The sequence below is a fragment of the Mytilus trossulus genome, chromosome 14 (genome assembly GCF_036588685.1).
Source record: "Mytilus trossulus isolate FHL-02 chromosome 14, PNRI_Mtr1.1.1.hap1, whole genome shotgun sequence".
NCBI classification, from domain to species: Eukaryota; Metazoa; Mollusca; class Bivalvia; order Mytilida; family Mytilidae; genus Mytilus; species Mytilus trossulus.
Genome location: NC_086386.1, coordinates 19,379,314 through 19,401,981, shown reverse-complemented (window position 1 = coordinate 19,401,981; position 22,668 = coordinate 19,379,314). Strand labels below are relative to the sequence as shown.

General features: G+C 32.0%; 1 protein-coding gene across 1 annotated transcript in view; it reads left to right on the top strand.

Moving 5' to 3' along the window:
• Nucleotides 1-1,429: 1,429 nt before the first annotated feature.
• Nucleotides 1,430-22,668, top strand: part of LOC134697332 (transcription factor SPT20 homolog) — a 28,314-nt gene continuing 7,075 nt past the window's right edge. The window contains exons 1-20 of the mRNA XM_063559540.1: nucleotides 1,430-1,570; nucleotides 5,520-5,607; nucleotides 6,488-6,558; nucleotides 7,332-7,398; nucleotides 8,377-8,532; nucleotides 9,433-9,468; nucleotides 9,934-9,972; nucleotides 10,773-10,880; nucleotides 11,736-11,929; nucleotides 12,350-12,497; nucleotides 14,252-14,308; nucleotides 15,105-15,161; nucleotides 15,669-15,826; nucleotides 16,433-16,465; nucleotides 17,043-17,229; nucleotides 18,322-18,403; nucleotides 19,052-19,169; nucleotides 20,177-20,226; nucleotides 20,714-20,908; nucleotides 22,249-22,541. Of these exons, the coding sequence (XP_063415610.1) occupies nucleotides 5,572-5,607; nucleotides 6,488-6,558; nucleotides 7,332-7,398; nucleotides 8,377-8,532; nucleotides 9,433-9,468; nucleotides 9,934-9,972; nucleotides 10,773-10,880; nucleotides 11,736-11,929; nucleotides 12,350-12,497; nucleotides 14,252-14,308; nucleotides 15,105-15,161; nucleotides 15,669-15,826; nucleotides 16,433-16,465; nucleotides 17,043-17,229; nucleotides 18,322-18,403; nucleotides 19,052-19,169; nucleotides 20,177-20,226; nucleotides 20,714-20,908; nucleotides 22,249-22,541 (2,085 nt within the window). The 5' untranslated portion in view covers nucleotides 1,430-1,570; nucleotides 5,520-5,571. The remainder of the gene's footprint in view (nucleotides 1,571-5,519; nucleotides 5,608-6,487; nucleotides 6,559-7,331; nucleotides 7,399-8,376; nucleotides 8,533-9,432; nucleotides 9,469-9,933; nucleotides 9,973-10,772; nucleotides 10,881-11,735; nucleotides 11,930-12,349; nucleotides 12,498-14,251; nucleotides 14,309-15,104; nucleotides 15,162-15,668; nucleotides 15,827-16,432; nucleotides 16,466-17,042; nucleotides 17,230-18,321; nucleotides 18,404-19,051; nucleotides 19,170-20,176; nucleotides 20,227-20,713; nucleotides 20,909-22,248; nucleotides 22,542-22,668) is intronic.

Below are 22,668 nucleotides of genomic sequence, written 5' to 3'. Positions count from 1 at the left end.
ACTACATCTTCTTTTTTTTATTTTACCAAAGATACCAGGATTATAATTTAGTACGCCAGACGCTCGTTTCGTCTACATAAGACTCATTAGTGACGCTCATGTCAAAATAGTTATAAAGCCAAACGAGGACGAAGTTGAAGAGCATTGAGGATCCAAAATTCCAAAAAGTTGGGAATATTGTATAAAAAAGAAGATGTGGTATGATTGCCAATGAAACAACTATCCACAAAAGACCAAAATGACTCAAACATTAACAACTATAGGTCACCGTACGGCCTTCAACAATGAGCAAAGCCCATACCGCATTGTCTTATTGGGGCCTTTTATAGCTGACTGTGTGGTATGGGCTTTGCTCGTTGTTGAAGGCCGTACGGTGACCTATAGTTGTTAATGTTTGTGTCATTTTGGTCTTTTTTGTATAGTTGTCTCATTGGCAATCATACCACATCTTCTTTTTTATATTACCAAAGATACCAGGATTATAATTTAGTACGCCAGACGTTCGTTTCGTCTACAGAAGACTCATTAGTGACGCTCATGTAAAATAGTTATAAAGCAAAACGAGTACGAAGTTGAAGAGCATTGAGGATCCAAAATTCCAAAAAGTTGGGAATATTGTATAAAAAAGAAGATGTGGTATGATTGCCAATGAAACAACTATCCACAAAAGACCAAAATGACTCAAACATTAACAACTATAGGTCACCGTACGGCCTTCAACAATGAGCAAAGCCCATACCGCATTATCTTATTGGGGCCTTTTATAGCTGACTGCGCGGTATGGGCTTTGCTCGTTGTTGAAGGCCGTACAGTGACCTATAGTTGTAAATGTTTGTGTCATTTTGGTCTTTTGTGGATAGTTGTCTCATTGGCAATCAAACCACACCTTCTTCTTTTATATTAACTGAGGGGAGGAGACTCTTAACTGTCTAGAAACCATAGACACTTGTCTCAGATTTCCCCCTTTATATACCTTAATATAACATGTTATATTAAGATATATAGGGAAAACAATTTCTGAGACAAACTGTCTGTTCTATGAACTGCTATCCCGTGGTCTCAAGTTGACGAAGAGTCTAAACTTACAAACCTATTTTCTCAATATAACCAGAAGTATTCAAAATATTCTGCAAGCCTTTGATTGATTCTGACATCATTCATTCCATCAGCATACTAATAAAAAAAGTGTTATGTGTCCTGAAATTCAAGTGAACAGAGGCTCGATCTATTAATGATCATCCGAGTAATGATGAATTCAAATCAAGTATGACTTGAGCAATCAGCCCCTCCCCCTTTTTCTTTATGAAATTTCTGGATTCGTCACTGAAAACAAAAAGATTTAGTGATTTAACTTGAAAAATTCTATGCAATAGAGTGTCGAATAATGTACCTGTTAGTGTGTCGTATATTTTAGATTCATATTCTGGTTATTGGTTAAACCCCTAGATGGCGCTGTGGGCTAAACCGGGAAAAAGTTTTGTTTACACCGCCTGTTTACACACGAGAAACTTGACATTTGTTAATTTATGTTCCCCTAGATTTGTTCTGCTAATCTTCTTCAAGAGAAATTGTAAGTAAATATATCCTTAAGTGATTTATGATGGTCTGAACGTGTCCCATAATTCTGTAACCGAAGAGCACGTATAATATGACTCTTATTCTTAACAACACAGACCCAGCTGGCTATACTCCAGATAACCATAGTGTATTTTTTTAGTCAGGCGCCAATTGTAAACGGAGAGCATGTATCTACTCTACAAAGTCATATCTTAACCACCAGGATTTGAACCCCGGTCGTCTGCGTGACAGTCAGTGTGTTAACCCACTGAGCCAAAGAATCAGTTCCCTAGCTCAGTTGATTAAGACTGGCTTAATATGTTCTACCTGTACTAAGGGGAAGCAACCCCGCTACAATTCCAATGACATGGACATGAAGGTGTTATGTCTTTAAATATGAACAAATCTGTCAGTGTCATATAAATAATCAAAATAATTACTAGTCAAGATCTAGTGTACGAATCACATAAAGTTTAACTTAGGGCGAAGAGATGAGTATGCGAGTTAACCATGTATCTATCTTTTATTCTTTTATAAAAATCATATGGTCGCTAACAATCGATTCTCTACAAATAAAGAATAATTTCATACAAGTAAAAATACATAAATTATAATAAGATGTACATGTTTTAGTATTCATATTAAACTAAACAAACAATAAAAACCATTTCATTCATGTATCATAATTTCTCTCGAAAGTTAAATTACTTTTAAAATAATAATTAAAAGTTACGCATATTTCTAATAAATAGTATACAATGTTTTCTCTCTTTAAATAAGTTTTGATATAATAAAAAGATAGTATACATAAAAAGTTTCTTACCAACTTTAATCTGTCTAATAAAACAATGTGCATCTGTATGTTATCAAAATAAAGTCTAGACGACGAAGCGCACGTCAAAGTCATAACGTCAGTCATAAAACAGAAACGGGAAAATGTGTTGTTCAAAAGAGCGCAACGTTACATTAGCGCTTTCATAAATAAATAGTAAAAACTGTATTTTTTATTCTTACAAGAATAAAAGGACACCTACGGGTGCGGGAATTCTCGCTACATTGAAGACCCATTGGTTGCCTTCGGCTGTTGTTTGCTCTATGGTCGGGTGGTTGTCGCTTTGACATATTCACCATTTCCTTTCTCAATTTTATGTTAGTTAAACATTTAATAAATAATAAACTTATATTTAAAATTTGAATATTTCAAATCTTACACTCCTCAAACTTAAACTACCAAATAATTTCTTAATACAGTCATGACAGTTAGAAAAATATAATACAATTTTGTCACCAATAAAAAATAGTTCTATTTAGAACACTCGAGTAAGCATAGTTTATTTATAGGTCTCAAAATCTGTGACTGACTAGTTTTGACCACACAGCTATGGATATGACCATCACAGCTCCTTGTGACCTCGACTATTCTACCTAAAGGCCATTGTCCTCTCTGTATACGTTCATCAGCAACTAAAACAATATCGTCTATTTTAACATCTCGCTGTTCCCTCTGCCATTTGCTTCTTTGCTGTAGGGTAGGTAAGTATTCCCTCAACCAACGTTTACAGAATTCATTCGCTAGGTGTTGTATTTGTTTCCACCATCGTTTTGCATATATATCCTTTCTGTCAAACACACCTTGTGGTGTTGACGTGTTGCTCTTCATCAATAATAGCATATTTGACGTTAAAACGGGTAAATCACGACAATCGTCACTTATTGCTGTTATAGGTCTATCATTCATAATACGCTCAGTTTCTGCCATAAATGTCAGTAATTGTTCATTGCTAAGTAGTTGTTGATTGATAAGTGCTTTAAAAATGTTCCTTGTTGAACGAATCATTCGTTTCCATGCACCACCGCAGTGACTTGCATATGGTGGATTAAATGTCCAAATAATGTCCTTGTGTAGCATATAATTTGATATAGTTGCTTTATTCCATTGTTCAATGTTTTTTCGAAGTTCAATTTCACCGCCAACGAAATTTGTTCCATTATCACTGTAGACATTTTCGGGAATGCCTCGTCTACTTGTAAAGCGTTGAAAGGCTGAAATAAAAGAATCTGTATTTAAACTGTGTGCTATTTCTATATGAACCGCTCTTGTTGTAAGGCACGTAAAGAGGCATCCTGCTATTCCATATCTCTTAACAACTGACCGTCCAAGTTTAACGTTTAATGGACCAAAGTAGTCAACTCCGACAAAGGTAAAAGGAGGTTTGTCTGCAGTCATCTGTTCCTCGAGTAGGGGTGCCATCTGCTGTTTACAAAACGGACCATGTTGTCGTTTGCATGGTACGCAACGATCGATAACTGTCTTCACAGCACTGGATCATTTCAATATCCAATATTTTTCACGAGAAGCTGCAAGAACCTGTTGTTTTCCCATGTGTCCCGTGGTTTCGTGATAATAACGGATTATAAGCGTAGTTACCTGATGTTTGTTTGGCAGTATAACGGGACAAGAGTTTAAGTCATAATTTAGGCGACCTTTTGATCGGATAGGTTCATTAACCAAAACAGGATTGAGAGAAGCAATACGGCTTCCTTTTTTCACGGGCTTTGCTTTCTTCAGGTTTGTTATTTCATCTGAAAAATAACTCATTTGGACATGTGCTAATATTTCATCGGTAGCCTCCCGAAGTTCTGTTACATTAAGATTACCATTGTTACACAGCAAATGATGTCCAAGGTAACGATTTCTGCAATAAATCTTAAATCTCCTAAACCATGCAATAGCTCGTCTGAGTTTTATCCAGTCGGAGAAGTATCCTAACAAATTGTCGATGGCATTAGTGGTTGTAGCATGTACAGCTATTTCCTTCTTGATTTCAGTATCAGTCTCAGATATCCCTAGTTCTTTGTCTAGTACGTTCCTTGGCCAGTGCTCAGAGTTTTTATGAAGAAACTTTGGATCGTTCAACCAAATATCAAGATTTTTCCTATCGCAGGCTTCAATGCCTCTTGACGCTATATCAGCAGGGTTTTGTTTGGAGTCAACGTGACGCCACTGATCTAGTGATGTTGTATTTTGTATAACGCTCAATCTATTTGCTACGAGTACGAATGTTTTAAATCGTCGTGAAGTATTTCTTATGTACCCTAACACAATCGTTGAATCTGTCCAGAAAGTAATCCTATTTATCTTTAATTCAAGTTCATTTGACAAAATTTCATACAAACGATTGTGTTAGGGTACATAAGAAATACGTCACGACGATTGTTAGGTAAACATTTAATAAATAATAAACTTATATTTAAAATTTGAATATTTCAAATCTTACATCTAGACATCTACTAAAGTTTACAGTATATGTGAAATTCGTTGCTATTGTTTTAAGTAAATCCACATGAAAGTTCCAATTCAAAAATACTAGTAAATATCTCCAAAGATACATACACAGGCCTGCTGGTAATCTACATGTACACAAGTAGAACGATCGATTCTGCAATGAAAACTGTGAGAGGATTTTCTGGTTATGCTTTAGACTGAGTGGAGTCATTGTCACCTCTTTGCAAGGCATGTACATTTCTAAAATCGTTATTTTCTAATTTAACTGATCAAATTTATAAATGAAATATTGTTATTATATAAATCGACGGGGAATTCTATTCTGTGGTAAATGCTTTCATAAAAAGATACTACTAACATTTATCCTTTACTGTTGTGCATGGATTCAAACATCTTGGAAATTAATTGCCCCAAGAAAAGTTACCATAAATAGTGACATCAATCAGGATTCAAAACTATTAAAATTACACAGTTTTGTCTGTATTCAGAAAAAAATCAATGGTTATAACATAGCCATTTTTTTTAAAGTGTTTAGATGAACCTTAATAGACCTGTAAGTTCAAATTTCAAACAACAATCAACATGCATATCAATCAAATTTCCTTTTTTCCCTACCTAACATGTCCAACATGCATTTGGCCAAAATTAAAATAGATTGATTCATATTTATTTTTAGAAAGTACTTAATCTTTAACAATGTTGGATTAAAGATGTAGCAGAAATGGAAGATGGAAAAACAGATTGAAGCAGCTGAGTATGCAGAGGTGAGTTAGAAATATTCAGGGATATGATTATCTGGGCATAATACATGCACACATGTAGCTTGTTTGACTTAAAAGCTTGATTTTCAGGGATAAACAGTCAGGGTTTTTACTAAGTATTTTTGAAGGCGACTTCAGTCACATGACAGTAATTAAGAAAAGATATTTTATTGCAAAATAATATATTATTTTAATTTAGTCTCCATGACCTAAGAGAGCAAATAAATGGCATTAAATTCAGATTACTTTTACACTTTTGCTATAAAAGATATGATATGTGTGTTCAGTTTATACAATCTATTTTAATTTTGATGCAGTTTTAATTTGGACTCACCAGTTTTGAAAATGGTGAGTCTAGACAGATTATAATGAGTCTTGGACTCATGGACTAGCCTAAGTGAGAACCCTGGACATAATACATGTAGCTTGGTTTTAGGAGAATCAATTGTACAAGTTTAGATTAATCTCTGTATCAAAATTTTGTATACAAATTTTGCTGGTTGAACTAAAACTGAACATGCTAAAAATCGTGAAAAAATGCAGTCATCTCTCTTATTTTCTGAAATATAACTGATTGAATTCTTTCAAAATAGGTGAACATTTGTATGGAAAACACATAAAAATGGATGAAAAAAGACTTCCTTATATCAGATTTCTTTTAAAATCATGAGGGCTCCATTTTCAAATCCATTGATTTTTCTTGTGACTTAGCCTTGTCCTTGACCATAAACATCACCAATCAACTTATCATACTTAAGTTTGGAAAACAAACCTTTAGCATGTTTAGTCACACTTGAAGCCGTCAATATCACACATTATTAATAAGATTTGAAATCTGTGTTTAAAAGTACATTTTTTATCCACTGTTTATAATATTTTTCAGTACATTATCCAGAAAGTAAAGCAGAATCCAGGAGCCTTTGTTAACCCAGAGCTACCACTAGGGAGTAAGGGGTAATATTTTAATTTATTGAATATTCATTTAAGCCTGAAAAACATAGGGATTTGTCTCATTTGCACTCATAGCACATCTTCTACATGTATCTCTGCCTGATTTTGTCTTCTGTTTTGTGTGTGTATGTAACAGATGTTAGATATAGGTTGCTTAAAAAAAGAAAATATAATTTTTACACATGCATGTAATTCGTTCATGACATTAACTTTCTACCATTAAAAAAAATATAACTTTCTACATTTAAAAAAAAATATTAGGTGTTTAAATGTAAAGGGTTAATTTTCACAGCTGACCCTCGGTACAATAGTAAATTAAACATTGCTATTACTTCACCTCTATAGTTGAGAAGTTTTGTCATTGGTCTTAATAAAGATATAAAGTTCTAATAAATGGGTTTTCTAAATAATAATAATACATGTACTATGTTGGGGTGTTTTTTTTTGCTTACTGGAGTATTTGCATAGAACAATTAGTTATTTAGATAGCTCAAATATTACAATCCATTAAAAAAAACACAGCTGTACTTTTACCTTTTAACCTATATATGAATCTTTGGCAAACTGTTGTCTGTAAAACATACTGCTCTAGAATGAAAAGTATCTGTTACAATTTGTTTCCCTATTTTATTTTTACAAGTTCTAACTCAATTAACGCTAGATTCATTTTGGAGATCTTTTACAAAATTGAGGTTTTTGTTTTAAAAAACAGGGTAAAATAAGTTTTATTTGAATGATCAGTATTAGAAAAATGCTTTTTACATTTGTTTTTTCAGAAAATCTATACATCAGAAATTATCCGACTTATATTTAGAAGAGAAAGCTAAAGACACAGATGAATCTGTAAGTTCAATTAAATAACCTCACTATTTACAGAAGTACTATATATAGCTATTTTTCAGTATTATTTGTGGGATAATAATTTTAATTTGCATTGGTTTCTTGGGTATATGTTCAAGAAAGTACACATTTGTTTTAAGGTTGTATGCAAAAGTTTGGTAAAACCGTGAATTTTTTTTTTCCTCAAGCCACAATAATTTTTTACCCACAGAAATAAGACTCAACAGGAATGGTACAATTTTTTATGCCCCACCTAAGATAGTAGAGGGGTAATATGTTTTCTGGTCTGTGCGTTAGTCTGTCCGTCCGTTTGTTAGTCCGTTGGTCCGTCTGTCCCTCTTCATGTTAAATTTTTTGGTCAAGGTAGTTTATAATGAAGCTGAAGTCCAATCAACTTGAAACTTAGTACACTTGTTGCTTATGATATGATCTTTGTAATTGTAAGACCAAATTAGACTTTTAACCCCAATTTTAAGGTCCACTGAACATAGAAAATGAAAGTGGGAGTTTCAGTTTAAAGTTTTTTGTCAAGGTAGTTTTTGATGAAGCTGAAGTCCAATCAACTTGAAACTTAGTACACATGTTCCCTTTGGTATGATCTTTCTAATTTTAATGCCAAATTAGATCATTTACCAAATTTCACGGTCCATTGAACATGGAAAATGATAGTGCGAGTGGGGCATCAGTTTAACTTTGGACACATTCTTGTTTCTAATGTCTTTTGATAATCATTCACATTTATCGCCTTTTCAATTATACCCAATCTCTTTTCTTATTATCAAAAACTGGATGTCCTAGTTATGTATGGCCATTGTTTCTGAAGCAATTTTGTTTTTTTAAGATATAATTTTTTTAGAGGTTGAAAAATACATCAGCTTTTTTATGGGTTTTGTGAAAAACATCCATGTATAAATAGAAAACCGGAATACATGAACAATTTTCTATTTCATTTACATGTTGTTATTGTTATTTTATTCTCAGGGCCAGCTCCATGCTTCACGTCTCTTAGGAAAGTTGGTAAAGCGTGATAAATTAGAATGTTTGGTGTTAAATCTGTTCGCTGGAAATGAAGGGTATTCTTTAATGATCAAAGGAAGAAATGGAATAGAGGCAGAAACACTTAAATTACCATATGAGGTATGTCTTTTTGAGATTAAGAATTTTTACATTGTACTACATGTATGTACAGTTTTATAAGGTATGATACACTACCTTTTGGTTAAAATATTACATTAGATATTTAACTGTCTCTGTCTGTATAAAAAAAAAATTGAATGGAACAATGTTTTCTATTTATTACTATATTGGGTACTTTTCCTGTAAATTTTATTTTATAATTTTTTCATATCATACTACTGAGATGTACCAATTATCATGTTGTCTGGATAGTGATATTTTATAATATTAGCTGTGATTGTCACAATATGAATCTTTTTGTTGAGTGAGTGCAGCAAACAAGTAAAAAAAGGATCCATATTTTGTCCTGCAGCTGGTGTTTTACAATATTAATATGCAGACAACCAAATAATATTGGATTTGCATATTTGAGGGGGATAGGACCTCTATCGGGACTCCGCTATCATATGTTTTTAATCTCAGGATTTCGGGATTGACCCTTTCGGGATCTGGGAATCCTTTTTATTGGATTTTGGGATGTCGGGATTTACTTTATTTAAATTCGAGACCTCTGGATTTCGTTTTTTTCAGCCCAGTATTTCGGGATCAGGACCCCTTTACCCCCCCTTTATATTTTAAAGTGGGACAACGAATTAACAAATTATCATCAGAAACAACAATGATGCCATAGACAAAATGCTCAGCTATAAACAGATTATCATCAATCTTTCAAAATCATAGATGTTATCCTTTGATAAGATTGAAGTTGAGAAACATCCTTTGATTGGAAAACCATCAATAATCTAGAAATATCTCTTATGTGAAGAATAATATTGATTATTTAAAGAAAAGAATGCCCTTCAATACTGAAGTATTTGTCAAAAAAATGTTTTTATGTGACCATTATTTATATTTTTTCAGGCTTCAGAGTTTCTGGAACATGTTGACTCTTCAGAAGTAAGTTTAGTTATAAAAGTCAAGTACCAAATCTGTCCAGAGAAAAATAAGAGATTTTCAAAAAAATCATATTTTTGTTTGTGTAAATCTTGATAAAACAATAGTCTTTTGTTATTATATATTTGAAACCCTGTCTGTAACACCTTAGTCGGTGGTGCTGTAAGGATGATATAAAATCCTGACTATTGAAAAAATCTGACAGGTGTGGTTTGTAGGTCAACTTTATTTGTACAGGTACATTGATTCATAACCTACTAGATCCTCATTTCTTTTTCAACTTTCAAATTTAAAAACATTTTCAGCACAAAGTCCAGTTCAATTTTTCAGCCTCACTTTCAGATTTTAAAGTCAGGACTTCCTAATTTTCAATCACTGGTCAGTTAAACTAAATAAAATCTCAAAATTTTAAATTCAATACAGCCATTTTCCAAATTCATACATGGGCTTAATTTGTTTCTATTTCAGCTTCCCCCATTCCTTGTGGATTTACTGGAAAGAGCACAGGTATGTTTAGAAATTAGAAATGTTTAAGAAATATTCTACGGTTAATTTAAAGCAAATATGAATTGCAAATGTGTCAGAAAGATGGTGGGAGGGATTTATCAAAAATGCTTTGAATAAGGTGTTAAATCTTGGAAATCATTCTTGAAACCTCATTTCTGAATCCAGGAGTCTCAGGAAGAATCCATATCCCTTCTGCTGTGTGGGGGCATTTCATTATAAAAGTGGAAGCAGTTATGTAAATAGTTAAGTGAAGTGAAACTGTATTATTTAAGAAGTTGAAAGTATATTGTTGCAGTGTTACAATTGAATCATTAATCAATATAACCATAGACAACCTACTGATGCATAACAATACATGTATCATACTTTGGATTAAATTATTTTCCTGGGGACCAATCCCTTGGATTAAGGAAAAACTTGCATTTTCATGGACATTCAAATTCGTGCTTGTGGCTGATTTTGTGTACAAAGTCTATAGGTAATTTACATGAAGTCATTAACATTTTGTATATGATAATCGTACTCAGAATCAGAATTCTACCCATTGAAATACTACATTTTGTGTTTCGAAAATATCTTTAGTATATTGAGTAAAGTTTTATAAATGAGAGCCCAAAAGTACTTTGAAATGGTTGAAATTAAGTGAGTACAGGAATGGCATTCAACCTTTTGTAGTTTTACACCTAAACCACCATAAGAAAGAAGTTTACAGAACACGCAATATTGTTAATTCTAGTTTACTGCGTTTTTGAAACAGGAATAATAAAACTATTTATTCCATATTTCTATCTCTATTCAAGGTAAATGTGTTCTACAGTGGCTGTGTGATACTAGAAGTTCGGGATTATCGTAGAGCTAATGATGGCAGATATGATACTGATTATGTGTTGTTGAAGCCTACATCACAGGTAAGATGGTCTGTTCCAAGATGTTAATGTCTGTCCTATCTGCAGAGTACAAGGTACTAGGAGGAAAAGGGGACCTAATTAGAAATCAAGAAAATATCGAATGTTCATTTCTTTAACTATAACTATTTGGTATTATAGCTCGATCTTATATGAGGGGCCTAATGGGGGGTCCTCATCACGGATCACAGAAAACAAAAAATATCAATCACGATTCACAAAAAATTAACATTACCAAATCACGACTTAATTTCCTCAAAATCACAGATCACGATAAAAATTGGCATCTTTCACGGATCACGAAATGAAAACATCCTCGATCACGAAGAACGAAATTAACCCATCAGCCCCCTCTTATATGTTCTGTGGATTTATTTATTTTCATGGGTACCAAATTTCTTGTATTGCGGAAAACTTGTCTATTTGTGGTATAAGATTTAATTGTTTTGATGCAGTCTGTATACAACCTGATAGAAAATTTGTGGTTCTTTTATCATTTGAATTTGTGTTTTAACTGTACCCATGAATACAATGAAAATTGGTAGTAGACGAATTACAAAATGTACAATGAATCACCAGTACAGTTAATTATATTTATATACAGGGGCAGATCCAGCCAATTTAAAAATAAGGGGGGGGGGGGGGGGTCCCAACCCAGAGTAAAATGGGGAGGGGGTCCAGCTTAATGCTCCCATTCAAATGCATTGATTGTCAAAAAGGGGGGGGTATTATTTTTATGGAATTTGACATTTCACAAAAATCCACAGAGAATTGAATATATATTTTTGTGTGTAACTTTGTAAAACCCAGGTGTTAATTTGAACAGAACACAGACATAATGCATTTTAATTTTTTCAGTCTTTGTTGGCTGATATTTATAACCTTAGCAGTGATGGACATAGATGGACCCAAGAGGATCTGTTTACATTAGAAAGTCAGTTACTATTGGCAACAGAAGAGCCAATATGTTTGGATCCATCTCCCGCTGTTCACCTTGTTGCCAATAGACTCCAGTATGAAAGAAAAGTACTTGATACTCCAATGATTAAAAGGTAAACAGTTCATCCATGCTGGTTTTTTGGAAAATAATTGTATTAACTGGCATTTCTGATTTAAATTTGAATAACATAAAGTTATTTTAATACCATAATCAGACTAATTAAATACTGAAAGTCTACAACTATGCTTAACCTTTTAAATTTAATAAATTTAATTTTACTTTTCACCCTATTGAACCCTCTATTACAAGTCCCAAGAATAATTTAGGACAGGGATTGCACATAAGTAATAGTTCATTTATCCTTAAAAAAAAAGACCTAGTTGTCAATATAAAACTTCCATCAGTGTAAATTTAATGATCTGACCATTACAATTTAAAAATTTTGTTCTTAGATGTCATTATGAACTACATGTTTATGTGAATGATGAAAACTTTAAGCCTTATATTATTCTATTTTTTTGTGTTTTTTCAGATCTGTTAAAAAATTTACACAAGCATCTATAAACAGAAAACGAAAATTTGAGCAAGCTGAAGCGCCAAAAGAATTACGTCTATATGACTTTGTACACAAGAAGCGTGTTAGGTCACACCCACATGTGAACCTGAAGGTTGGAAAAGCTGTATGTAGTTTGCATGTTAATATTGTATATCTTCTCTCATGTCTCTAGCTTTATCTATGTACAATAAAACAAAACAAAGGGGTTATGCTAAAAAAAGAAAGTTTACAAAAAACACAAGAGATATCAAAAGAAAAAGGTTAAGAGGCCAAAAAAAATCCAAAGAACATTTCAATAAAACTTAAAATAAACAAAATGCACTTCTAAAAAGGGCGTGTGATCTGACAATTGTACATTCTTGATATAAAATAAGGAGAAGTTGTGGGATTACCAATTCGACAACTATCCACAAGAAACCAAATAATGTGGATTTAAGCAAGTATAGGTCACTGTACAGCTTTCAACAATGAGAAAACCACTACTTTATAATTCTAAAAGGCACTTGACACAATGTAAAACAATTAAAACCAAAAACACACAGTCTGATATACTGTGGATTCATTTATTTTGGTGGGTACCAATTTTTCGTGGATTGGGGGAAACTTGCATATTCGTTGATATTTAAATTTGAGGTTTTTGAAAAGTTTGCATACATTCCTTTAGAAAATTTGTATTTAATTGAACTTTTTAATTTGTGGTTCCCCTGTTCCCATGAAATACGAGAAAATTGGTGGTATCTAACTAATATTAATGAATCCACAGAATGACAAAAACGACTAAGGCTGTTCTGGAAAAAAAACACAGCACCAAGTGTAAATGTAAGATGATAATATGTATCGGTAAATTAGCCAATTAATGATTGGATTAATAGGAGTCTTGTTGATAATTAGATGGAACTGACAATTAAGTTATTTAATTAAACAAAGTGAAGCAGTTCATACCATTTTATTCTGAATACATGGCTGTACTCAATGAAATGCAAAGTACTAGTACCTATTTTTTTTATGAACACCAGCTTTAAACCACTATGGTTTAAACTAATAGTTTATAAGCTTTTTTTCTTACTCTTCTTCTTTTAGAACTATTGTGTATGTATTGGTAACTTAAGGAAATAGAGAATAATTGTGTCAATTTGCATGTATTGTTGTCTCTGATATGTTTGTTCACTTATGAAAGTGAAGATAATATTGTACACACCTTCCCATTAAGATTGTGACTAATTTCTTTGTAAAGTCATGCTACTTTTGTATACACCTTCCCATTAAGATTGTGACTAATGTCTTTGTAAAGTTGTTCCACTTTTTTGGACAGTCTGTTTTAATGATCAGTTCACACAAAAGTGAATTAATATTGAATTGCACTCAAGTGTTTTGCATGCTTTTTGAATACAGTTTGTCTTTCCTGTTATTAAAATGAAAGGCTCAAATCATTGATGAGCTATTTATACACCCACTCCAAAGGAGGTGTATACTGTTATACCTCTGTCTGTTCACATGTCCCTATGTCCCATGACATTTAACTGCATATTTCTCAGAAACTACTAATCTGATCTCTTCGAAAGACATTGTTAATTTCCTTCACAATGGCGCTAGTTCCCTGATTTATAGTGATAGTTTTTCTTTTTTATACCACTTGACTGCTTAGAAATGTAAAGTAGTGATAAATATATATATATAATATATATTCTAAAATGTACTGGCCATCTTTAAAATTTTTGTAGCATTTTTATTGGAAACCACAAGTAAAAGATTCTTAAAATTTGTTATCATACTTCTTGTGAACATACTTTTCTGTGTCATATGTTTTCAGATTCACTGCAAATCAGCTTTTTGCTTATAGAATTCTACTCATTTTAACTTGTTTTTCTCTGTTTTCAGCATGTTGACATGTGGAAACAAAAGTTAGTTCAGCTTTCTACACCAGAAACTGTTGAGGTATGCTTATAGTGCAGACATAGTGTATTTTCTATTTGCTAGGTATTATTTTGATTACTTGACAAAAAAAATTATAATCTGTTTAAATATTCTTATTTCTGTTTATCTATTTGAAGAATTTTATTATAAAAGTTCTTCAACTTTTTTACTGTCAGCTTCATAATTCTATGTACCTATAAAAGTCTATTTATTAGCTTTTGTTTTCTGATTATTTATTGTAATAAAAGTCAATAGAGAATAGATTCTGGACTGGTGAAGCAATGCTTATCGATTTCAACAAGAATGCATCTATGCATACCAGGCCTTGTGGTCATAAAACTTTCGAGCATGATTTTTGTACTCAGACTCAAGAATGAACCAATCAAAATACCGGATTTTGTGTATCGAGCACTTATTTTGTACTCAGAGTACTGAGTAAAGTTTTATGACCGAGAGCCCTGGGGTTTAATTCATAAAACTTTGCTCAGTGCTCCGAGCACAAAAATCATGCTCGAAACTTGAAAATCCAGTATTTTGATTGGTTGATTCTTGAGTCTGAGCACAAAAATCATGCTTGAAAGTTTAATGACCACAAGGCCAGCACTCATAATTTAGAGTACAAAAACAAGAAGTAGTAATTTGTCTTACAGATATGAAAAGTGCACACAAGTCACAACTCGCCACTGTTGAGCTGCTGACCAAAGATGAAGTCATTATGTTAAGCTTTATCCGAGAATCATGTAACAAAACAAGATTTTCCTATGAAATATACTCCTGGTTATTACCATACACAATAATTTCATTTTGTTGATTACAGGTTGAGAAATATGCGACAGTTATGGAGTCGCCAGATAATGTAGCTGATAATGATTTGGTAAATGTTAATGTATTTATTGGTTGGTTAAAAACACTTATTACTGTGGGGTTTTTTTTGTGGGTAAAATTTTTCATTGATATCATGGGTACAAGTAAACTGAATTTAAATGTTAAGGGAAGTATAAATTTTCTCTAGGATTGTAAGGATATTTTAGTTCAATCATAAAATATTCCTGAAATTTTTGAAAAATTTATACTTATGAAAATAAAAAAATCAACAGTTTACAATTATCACACACAAATAAAGGTTAGGGTGACAAACAAAATTTTAGTAAAGTTATGTTATCGTCCATTTCAGTCAAGAAGGAAAAAATGGCTTTACTAAAAAAGACTTCAAAGAAAAACATTGCAGCTTTACAAAAATAGAATCCACAAAAAGACAACAATTCTCCAAAACACTAGACAGAAAAATTAATTTTGAGCAACGTTTTTACTGGTGGTGCCTGTCATGTCATTTTTATTTGACTAGTGTATAAATAATTAAATCTATTGATTTTTACTTCAGGATCTTGTAGAAGAACAGATGTTGGAAAGGGGAACAAATCAAGAAAAGAAGTTTATGGCCAAGTTATCTATATTAAAACGTAAATCTGATCATGTATATTACGGAGAACTATACATAGATCATGATCATAAAGAGGGTTCTCATGGTTCATCTTGTACGTAAGTATAAGTATTTTTGATCCAACAATGGGTACATTTTGGATGTTGCTGAATAGAAAGGATAAAGTCAGAACCTGATATTGATGGGTTTCCATAAAGGCTTTTATTCTTTTATTTGAATAAAGGGGGTGCAAATACCATTATTTAAATCAAGTGGCTATATTTTCACCAATACTCTAGTAGATAAACTCCCTCTTTCTATTTTTTATTGTCCATGGTTTTGTTCAATGCTCAAATGATTTCAGATGACTAAAAGTGTCATTCATAATGTTAATCATTGATAAATATGCCCAAATAAAGTTGGCTATGACAAACACCTCCACACACTATTCTGAAGAGATTTTTAAGGCTTTTCAACTACCAAAGCACAATGCTGTTTTTAAATCCTAGAGGAACATAAAACAGACTTATGCATAGATATAAGATGTCAGAGCAATACAGACTTCCAGTAGTTATAATCTCTCACATATAGTATGAACATATTTATAGAGATTTAAACTAAAACAAAACAATCAGAAACAACACAAATTTATGAAATTAAAAATGTAGATTTTCAACTATTATTTTATTTTATATTTTAATAGAAAAAATAATTTCCTATTTCAGTTTCATACTGGGTTCAAAAGGCAATGTTGAAAAGTGAGTACAAATTAATCATTGGTATCAGTATAACTCTAAGACACATCACCTGTAGTAATAAATGCCAGTGGAAAACATTCATTCTTTCAGTAATATTTAGCTGGATAAGTCTTCATGCACAGCAGTTTATTTACTTTTTCAGATTTTTCATTTACAATAAAGCTTTAAGATAGCTTATGTTTTGAAGTTTTAAGACTTGTTTGTATAGATTCAAAACAAAATACATAACTGAAGACCTTAATTCATTTCTACTGTAAAAAGTAAGTGAATTTTATAAAAATGCAACACTAAGCATCCAAAGAATATATTACAGAAAATAAGTTGGTATGATTTATGATAACAAAATTGTAAACAATAAGGCAAGCGGTTTTTGATTGCACACAAATGTATATTTCAGAAAATGTTGATAATCAGATTTATCCTTAACGTGTCTTAAACCATAATACAACATTTTGTATAAAATATTTTATTGAAATTGGGGCCATATACAATTAAGACTATACCTTTAAGTTTAAAATTTGGTCACTGTGTCCTTTGTAATATTCTGTTTAAGTTGAGCCTGTATTTACTATTTTAGATATCTTCAGCAGTTTAAGGAAATCTTCACAGAAGAAGGTAGATTAGCTGTAAAAATAACAAAACAGATTCCTGGTCAGCCTGCTGTTATAGAGTACACCCAGACATCATCTACCAGTTCAGGAATAACTAATATTAGTGCTTCAGCTGTGTTAGGGACACACCATCCTAGCTCTAGTTCTGCGGGGGTTAGTTAGTCTATTTTAATCACTGACATTTATAGCTGATACTTAAGATACACCAACTCTCTCTGGTCCATAAGGGAGATAATTAAGTTTAAATGAATCACTATGTTTTAAAGGAGTAGGTCCAGTAAGACCCCTTTTTGGCCCAAAAATATAGCAGTTTTACAAAATTGTGAAAATGTAAACTTTTAGTTGTTCATTATACAGTAGAATGCTTCTGCTACATAAATATGGGCTGTTTTTAACATAATAATGTACATTTATCGAGTACTAGCACCATAAAGTCATGCTAAATTACTAAAATCGTCACAATTCTAGCATTTTAGTTAAATTTTAGACGGTTTTCGTGTAAAACCAAAGTGGCCGCATTTGTGTTCATCCTTAATATTGAAATGTAAGTTGTATTTTATGGTAATACATAACATATATATATAGATTGAGGATGAACACGGATGCAGCCACTTTCATTTTTGACAAAGAACATCTGAAAAGTGAAATTTTCGGCATATTTAGTAGATTTTTTATATGTGGGCTTGAATCGGATTGTTTTTAAATCAGTTAAGATTTTCCCCATTAACTTATTGATTCAAATGAAATAGACACTTAAGTGTTTAAAAAGTGGTCAAAACTTTCGTCAGATGAACCTGAATTTTGAGGCCAAAATCGGTCCTAACTGGACCTACTCCTTTGTTTATATTTCAAAAGGGATTTAACCTTATTTAGAATTGGTTTCGATCCATATTCGACAGGCAATTTATTGGTGTGTCAACCAGATTACTTCTCTGTTTAAAAACATATTTCATCTCTTTATTTTAGATTCCATTCCAACTCTTTTGAAGTCTCTGGTTACTTTCAATAAAAGTATCACATAACATTTAGATACATTTTGTTCCAATTAATGGGCCCGTCATGAGCAAAGTACTATATTACAATAATTTTGTTTATAATTGAGAGATACAAATAATTTTGATAGTCATATATAAATATGATTATGACCAATTATATTTATGATCTTTTAAAAGCCACAGCCAGATTATACAAATAGGAATATAGTAACATGTAAATGACCTCTGATTTAACCTTGTGTTATTGTAGTTAGAACATACTGCTGCTCCAGGATTACTAATGGCCAAGAGAAATGTACCAATACAATTATCACTCACCCTGGCTCCTGCTGGTTTGTAACTTTATTATTATTATTCATTTACATAAATGCATCTTTAAAGATAACTTAATTAGTATTATTCATTTACATAAATGCGTCTCAAAAGATAAAGGTAGTTAGTAAAATTTCGAAATTATAAGATATATATAGATATTAGAAGCTGTGGTATGAGTGCCAATGAGACAACTCACTATCCAAGTCACAATTGGTAAAAGTAAACCGTTATGGTATAAAGTACAGTCTTCAAGCCTTGACTCACACTGAACAGCAAGCTATAATGGGCCCAAAAAAATGACTACCTGTAGTGTAAAACCGTTTAAACAGGAAAAGCAACTGTCTAATCTATATAAAAAATTCAAAACATTTATGAACCACATTAACAAACCACAACCACTGAACATCAGGTTCCAGACTTAGAACAGGTATAAACAAATGCAGTGGGTTAAACATTAAAATACAATTGAGTGGGTTGAAAGTTTAAATAGGTACCAACCTTCACCCTTACCTGAAACAATAGTGTAACATCACAACATAGTTTGTTTTATTGCTTATATATCATGTATTTTTGCAAAGGGATTGTTTTCAGTTTGAAACTGAACAAATATTTATTGAAAAGACAATTTATTTACCAGCAGTTTGTTCTTTCGTTTCTCAAAATAGGAACAAATGCACAAACAGGGAACCAGTTACAACTCAACATACAGAAACAGACCATTAGTACCCAGTCTCAAATGTTTGCTCAGAGAAACAAATTTTCTACAGCTCCCAGTTCCCAGAGGTAAATATATAAACAAATTATAAGTTCCCAATCTCAAATGTTTGCTCAGAGAAGTAAATTTTCTACAGCTCCCAGTTCTCAGAAGTAATTATATTTCATTTTAACAACACCTTTAGAACTGCTCAAATTTTTTTAGCAAAACTCAAATGGTCTAAAATTATTTGATGGAAATTGAACTCCTTTTATAAAACTATATAATGCTGCAAAAAATGCAAAGCTGTACTTCTATTTTGTAAGGATGATAAAATCCTTCAAATCTAATTATCACTTTAGAAATTTAGTGCCTTAGAAGCACTTTCATTGGGTTTACCTTCATCAGGAACACTCTCAAACCTAAATATTTTAAAGTCAGATATGTGTATTTAGAAACATAACCAAATTGAATCTGAAGAGATTTGACTTATCCCACTCCAGTCAACTGCCTTAGTTATTTAATAATCTCTTAATCCATCAATGGTGAATTTTAGAAAAAATGTGTTGCGAATCATGTCAGTACTGACTACTATTCTAATCATACCCTTAGAAGCATATAGTCAACTTGCAGTGGTATTGAATTGAGTCTTTTATCCATTGAAGAAACTCCAAGATACAGCCTCTCCACACTCATTTCTTGATCAGTCCATTCTGCCTGTTACATGAATATTTTTTATCAAAAAATTTATTCAAAGGTTGTCTAAGGACAGATTGATCTTTTCATTGCAAAATCAATGAAAAAACAAATCTTTGTATACTTTTCATACTTTAGTTACTAGCACTATTTTTTTTGGTTATAAATTTGAGAATTAATTCATTTTAGTGGGCACTAATTTTCATGAATTGAGGACAAATTATTTTTGTTCATACACAAATTTCAATACACACTATTGAAGACCTGTTTGTGACCTTCTGCTTTTGTCTGCTCTATGGTCGGGTTGTTGTCTCTTTGACACATTCCCCATTTCCATTCTCAATTTAACCTAGATAAGAACTATTAGTATGAACCTAACTTTGACATTTTCTTATTTCAGATCTGCGTCTAACACTCCAAATCAAAGTCCTGCAACCACACCCACATCAGGTATGATGGTTTTATTAAATTGATAGCAGGAATCTTTTAATTATTTTTTCTAATTTTGGCACCAAGACTCTTATTAATGATCAAACATAGAATATAATAGATTTCTGTGTGAAAAAAACAGTATAAAAACTTTGACAAATCACTGTATTAGCAGATCAGCCATTTTCCTCAGCTTGGATAATAAAATGAAACAGTCTTTCTTTATCTTCAATGAATATGCAAAATTTGAGATAGGAAATCAATTCATTTTTGAAAATCTTCATCTATTTTGCTATACATGTAATTTTTGAAAGGAGGGTATCTCTTTTGTACGTTTATACAATTAAAATGATACTTTCACTTTGAAATTTTAATTCAAGATACAGCTAACACAATATTTAGATTCATCTATATTTTCCTGATTTATTTTTAATAATCTTTCTTTGCCGTAAAAAAGGAGACAAATTAATAGTAATTTATATTTTTTAATTGATTTTTATTTTATCAGCTACAGTTCAGAATCAACTGTTCCCCCATCACCTGACCAACAATTCATCTAAATCACACCTCTTCATTTCATCACCTCCATCCATGTCAACAGTTACCACAGCAACCGTCTCCAAGAAATCTAGTCACACAGCAGCCGTCACTAATCAAGGTCAAGTACAGTCTGGTACTGCAGGAAACATTGCATTTGTACAAAGTAGGTCAAAATTTATTTTGTTTACTGTGGATTCATTATTATTCGTGGAATACCAATTTTCATGGATATTGAGGGAACATGTAAACAAATTTGAATGTTCGATGAAGTACCATTTTCTATTGGCTTGTAAATGATTGAAATCATCTAATCAAATATCAACAAAAACTACATTTTTCTTTAATCTACAAAAGTTGGTGTCCAAGAAAATAACTAAATCAACATATTTATCTCAAATCATAATCTTATCTATTCATAAGCATCAATAAATGTATTATAGTTACAGATTATCTTTGGTCATCTCAACAAGATTGATTTTCTTGCTTGAGTCCGTAAAATGAAAGTGAGAAAAGTTATTGAGTTGAGATGACCAATGATAGATAATCTGTTTATTGCTATTTTACCTATGAAGACATTGTCAATTTCATGTCAATTTCTTTGACAGTGCCACATGCACTCTCAACTTCTAGCAATAATTTTTCATATCACTTGACTCTGCTGAGAAAGGAAATTACGAGTCAGCAAGATCAAAGGAAAATTTCGTAAAATAGCCATAATAAAATTGAGAATGCAAATGGGGAATGTGTCAAAGAGACAACAACCTGACCAAAGAAAAAAACAACAGTAGAAGGTCACCAACAGGTCTTTAATGTAACGAGAAATTCCCGCACCCAGAGTCGCCTTCAGCTGGCCTCTAAACAAATATATACTAGTTCAGTGATAATGAACGCCATACTAATTTCCAAATTGTACACAAGAAACCAAAATTAAAATAATACAAGACTAACAAAGGCCAGAAGCTCCTGACTCTCCCCCTATACCTCTAGCCAATGTAGAAAAGTAAACGCATTACAATACACACATTGAAATTCAGTTCAAGAGACATGGTACATGATATATAAAATGAAATTATAAAATAATGTTTACTACTAGAATAAATTCTTACAAACTATTTTGATAGTCCCAATAATAATTATTGCAAATAAAATTTTCCAATAAGAGTATGATATTTTTTTTAGCCATGATAAATAATGTCATTTGATCTGTTTTTGTTTGGAACAAGGCATAGTTAAAATGTGCCCGTTTACACTGTACAATTGAAACAATGGAACTTTATAAAATCAATCATGCATGAATTTTAAAACAGAAAATAAAAACTGGAAGTTTAAAATTCATTTTATATATCATGTACCGTAGTTATGAATTACATGTAATTTGATTAACAATTCTGCATAATTTTTTTTAACTTTCAAGTGGACACTAAATTTGTGTTGTTAAGTTCATACACGATAAAATGTTTTAACAAATGTTGTACTTATTTTAGTTTTTGTTTATGTAAACAGGTGGTGAAAACAGTCAAGGGCAGACTAACCAAGGTTTGACTAGTATTAACTTTAGTGGACTTCCCCCTAACATTAACATTCAGAATATAACAGGACTGTCTGGGATCAATATTGCCAACCTTCAAGGACTACAGAACCTACAGATGTCTAATATAGCTGTACCTGTACCTATATCTCTTGTCAGCTCTAATGCTGGGGTGCTCCAGAATCAAGGAGGAATATTTGTTAGTTCAATTCCTGGTCTAGTGACTGTATCTAGTAGTGCTCCAACAACATTATCACAGATGAAGCAGGTACAAGTTACTGTAAACATACACATTTTAGTGTTGAGGTTATTACAGCTTATTTCAGGACCTGTTTTTAAAAAAATGTGTAAATATCAACCACATGAATAGTTAGTACAGATCAACATTTATTATG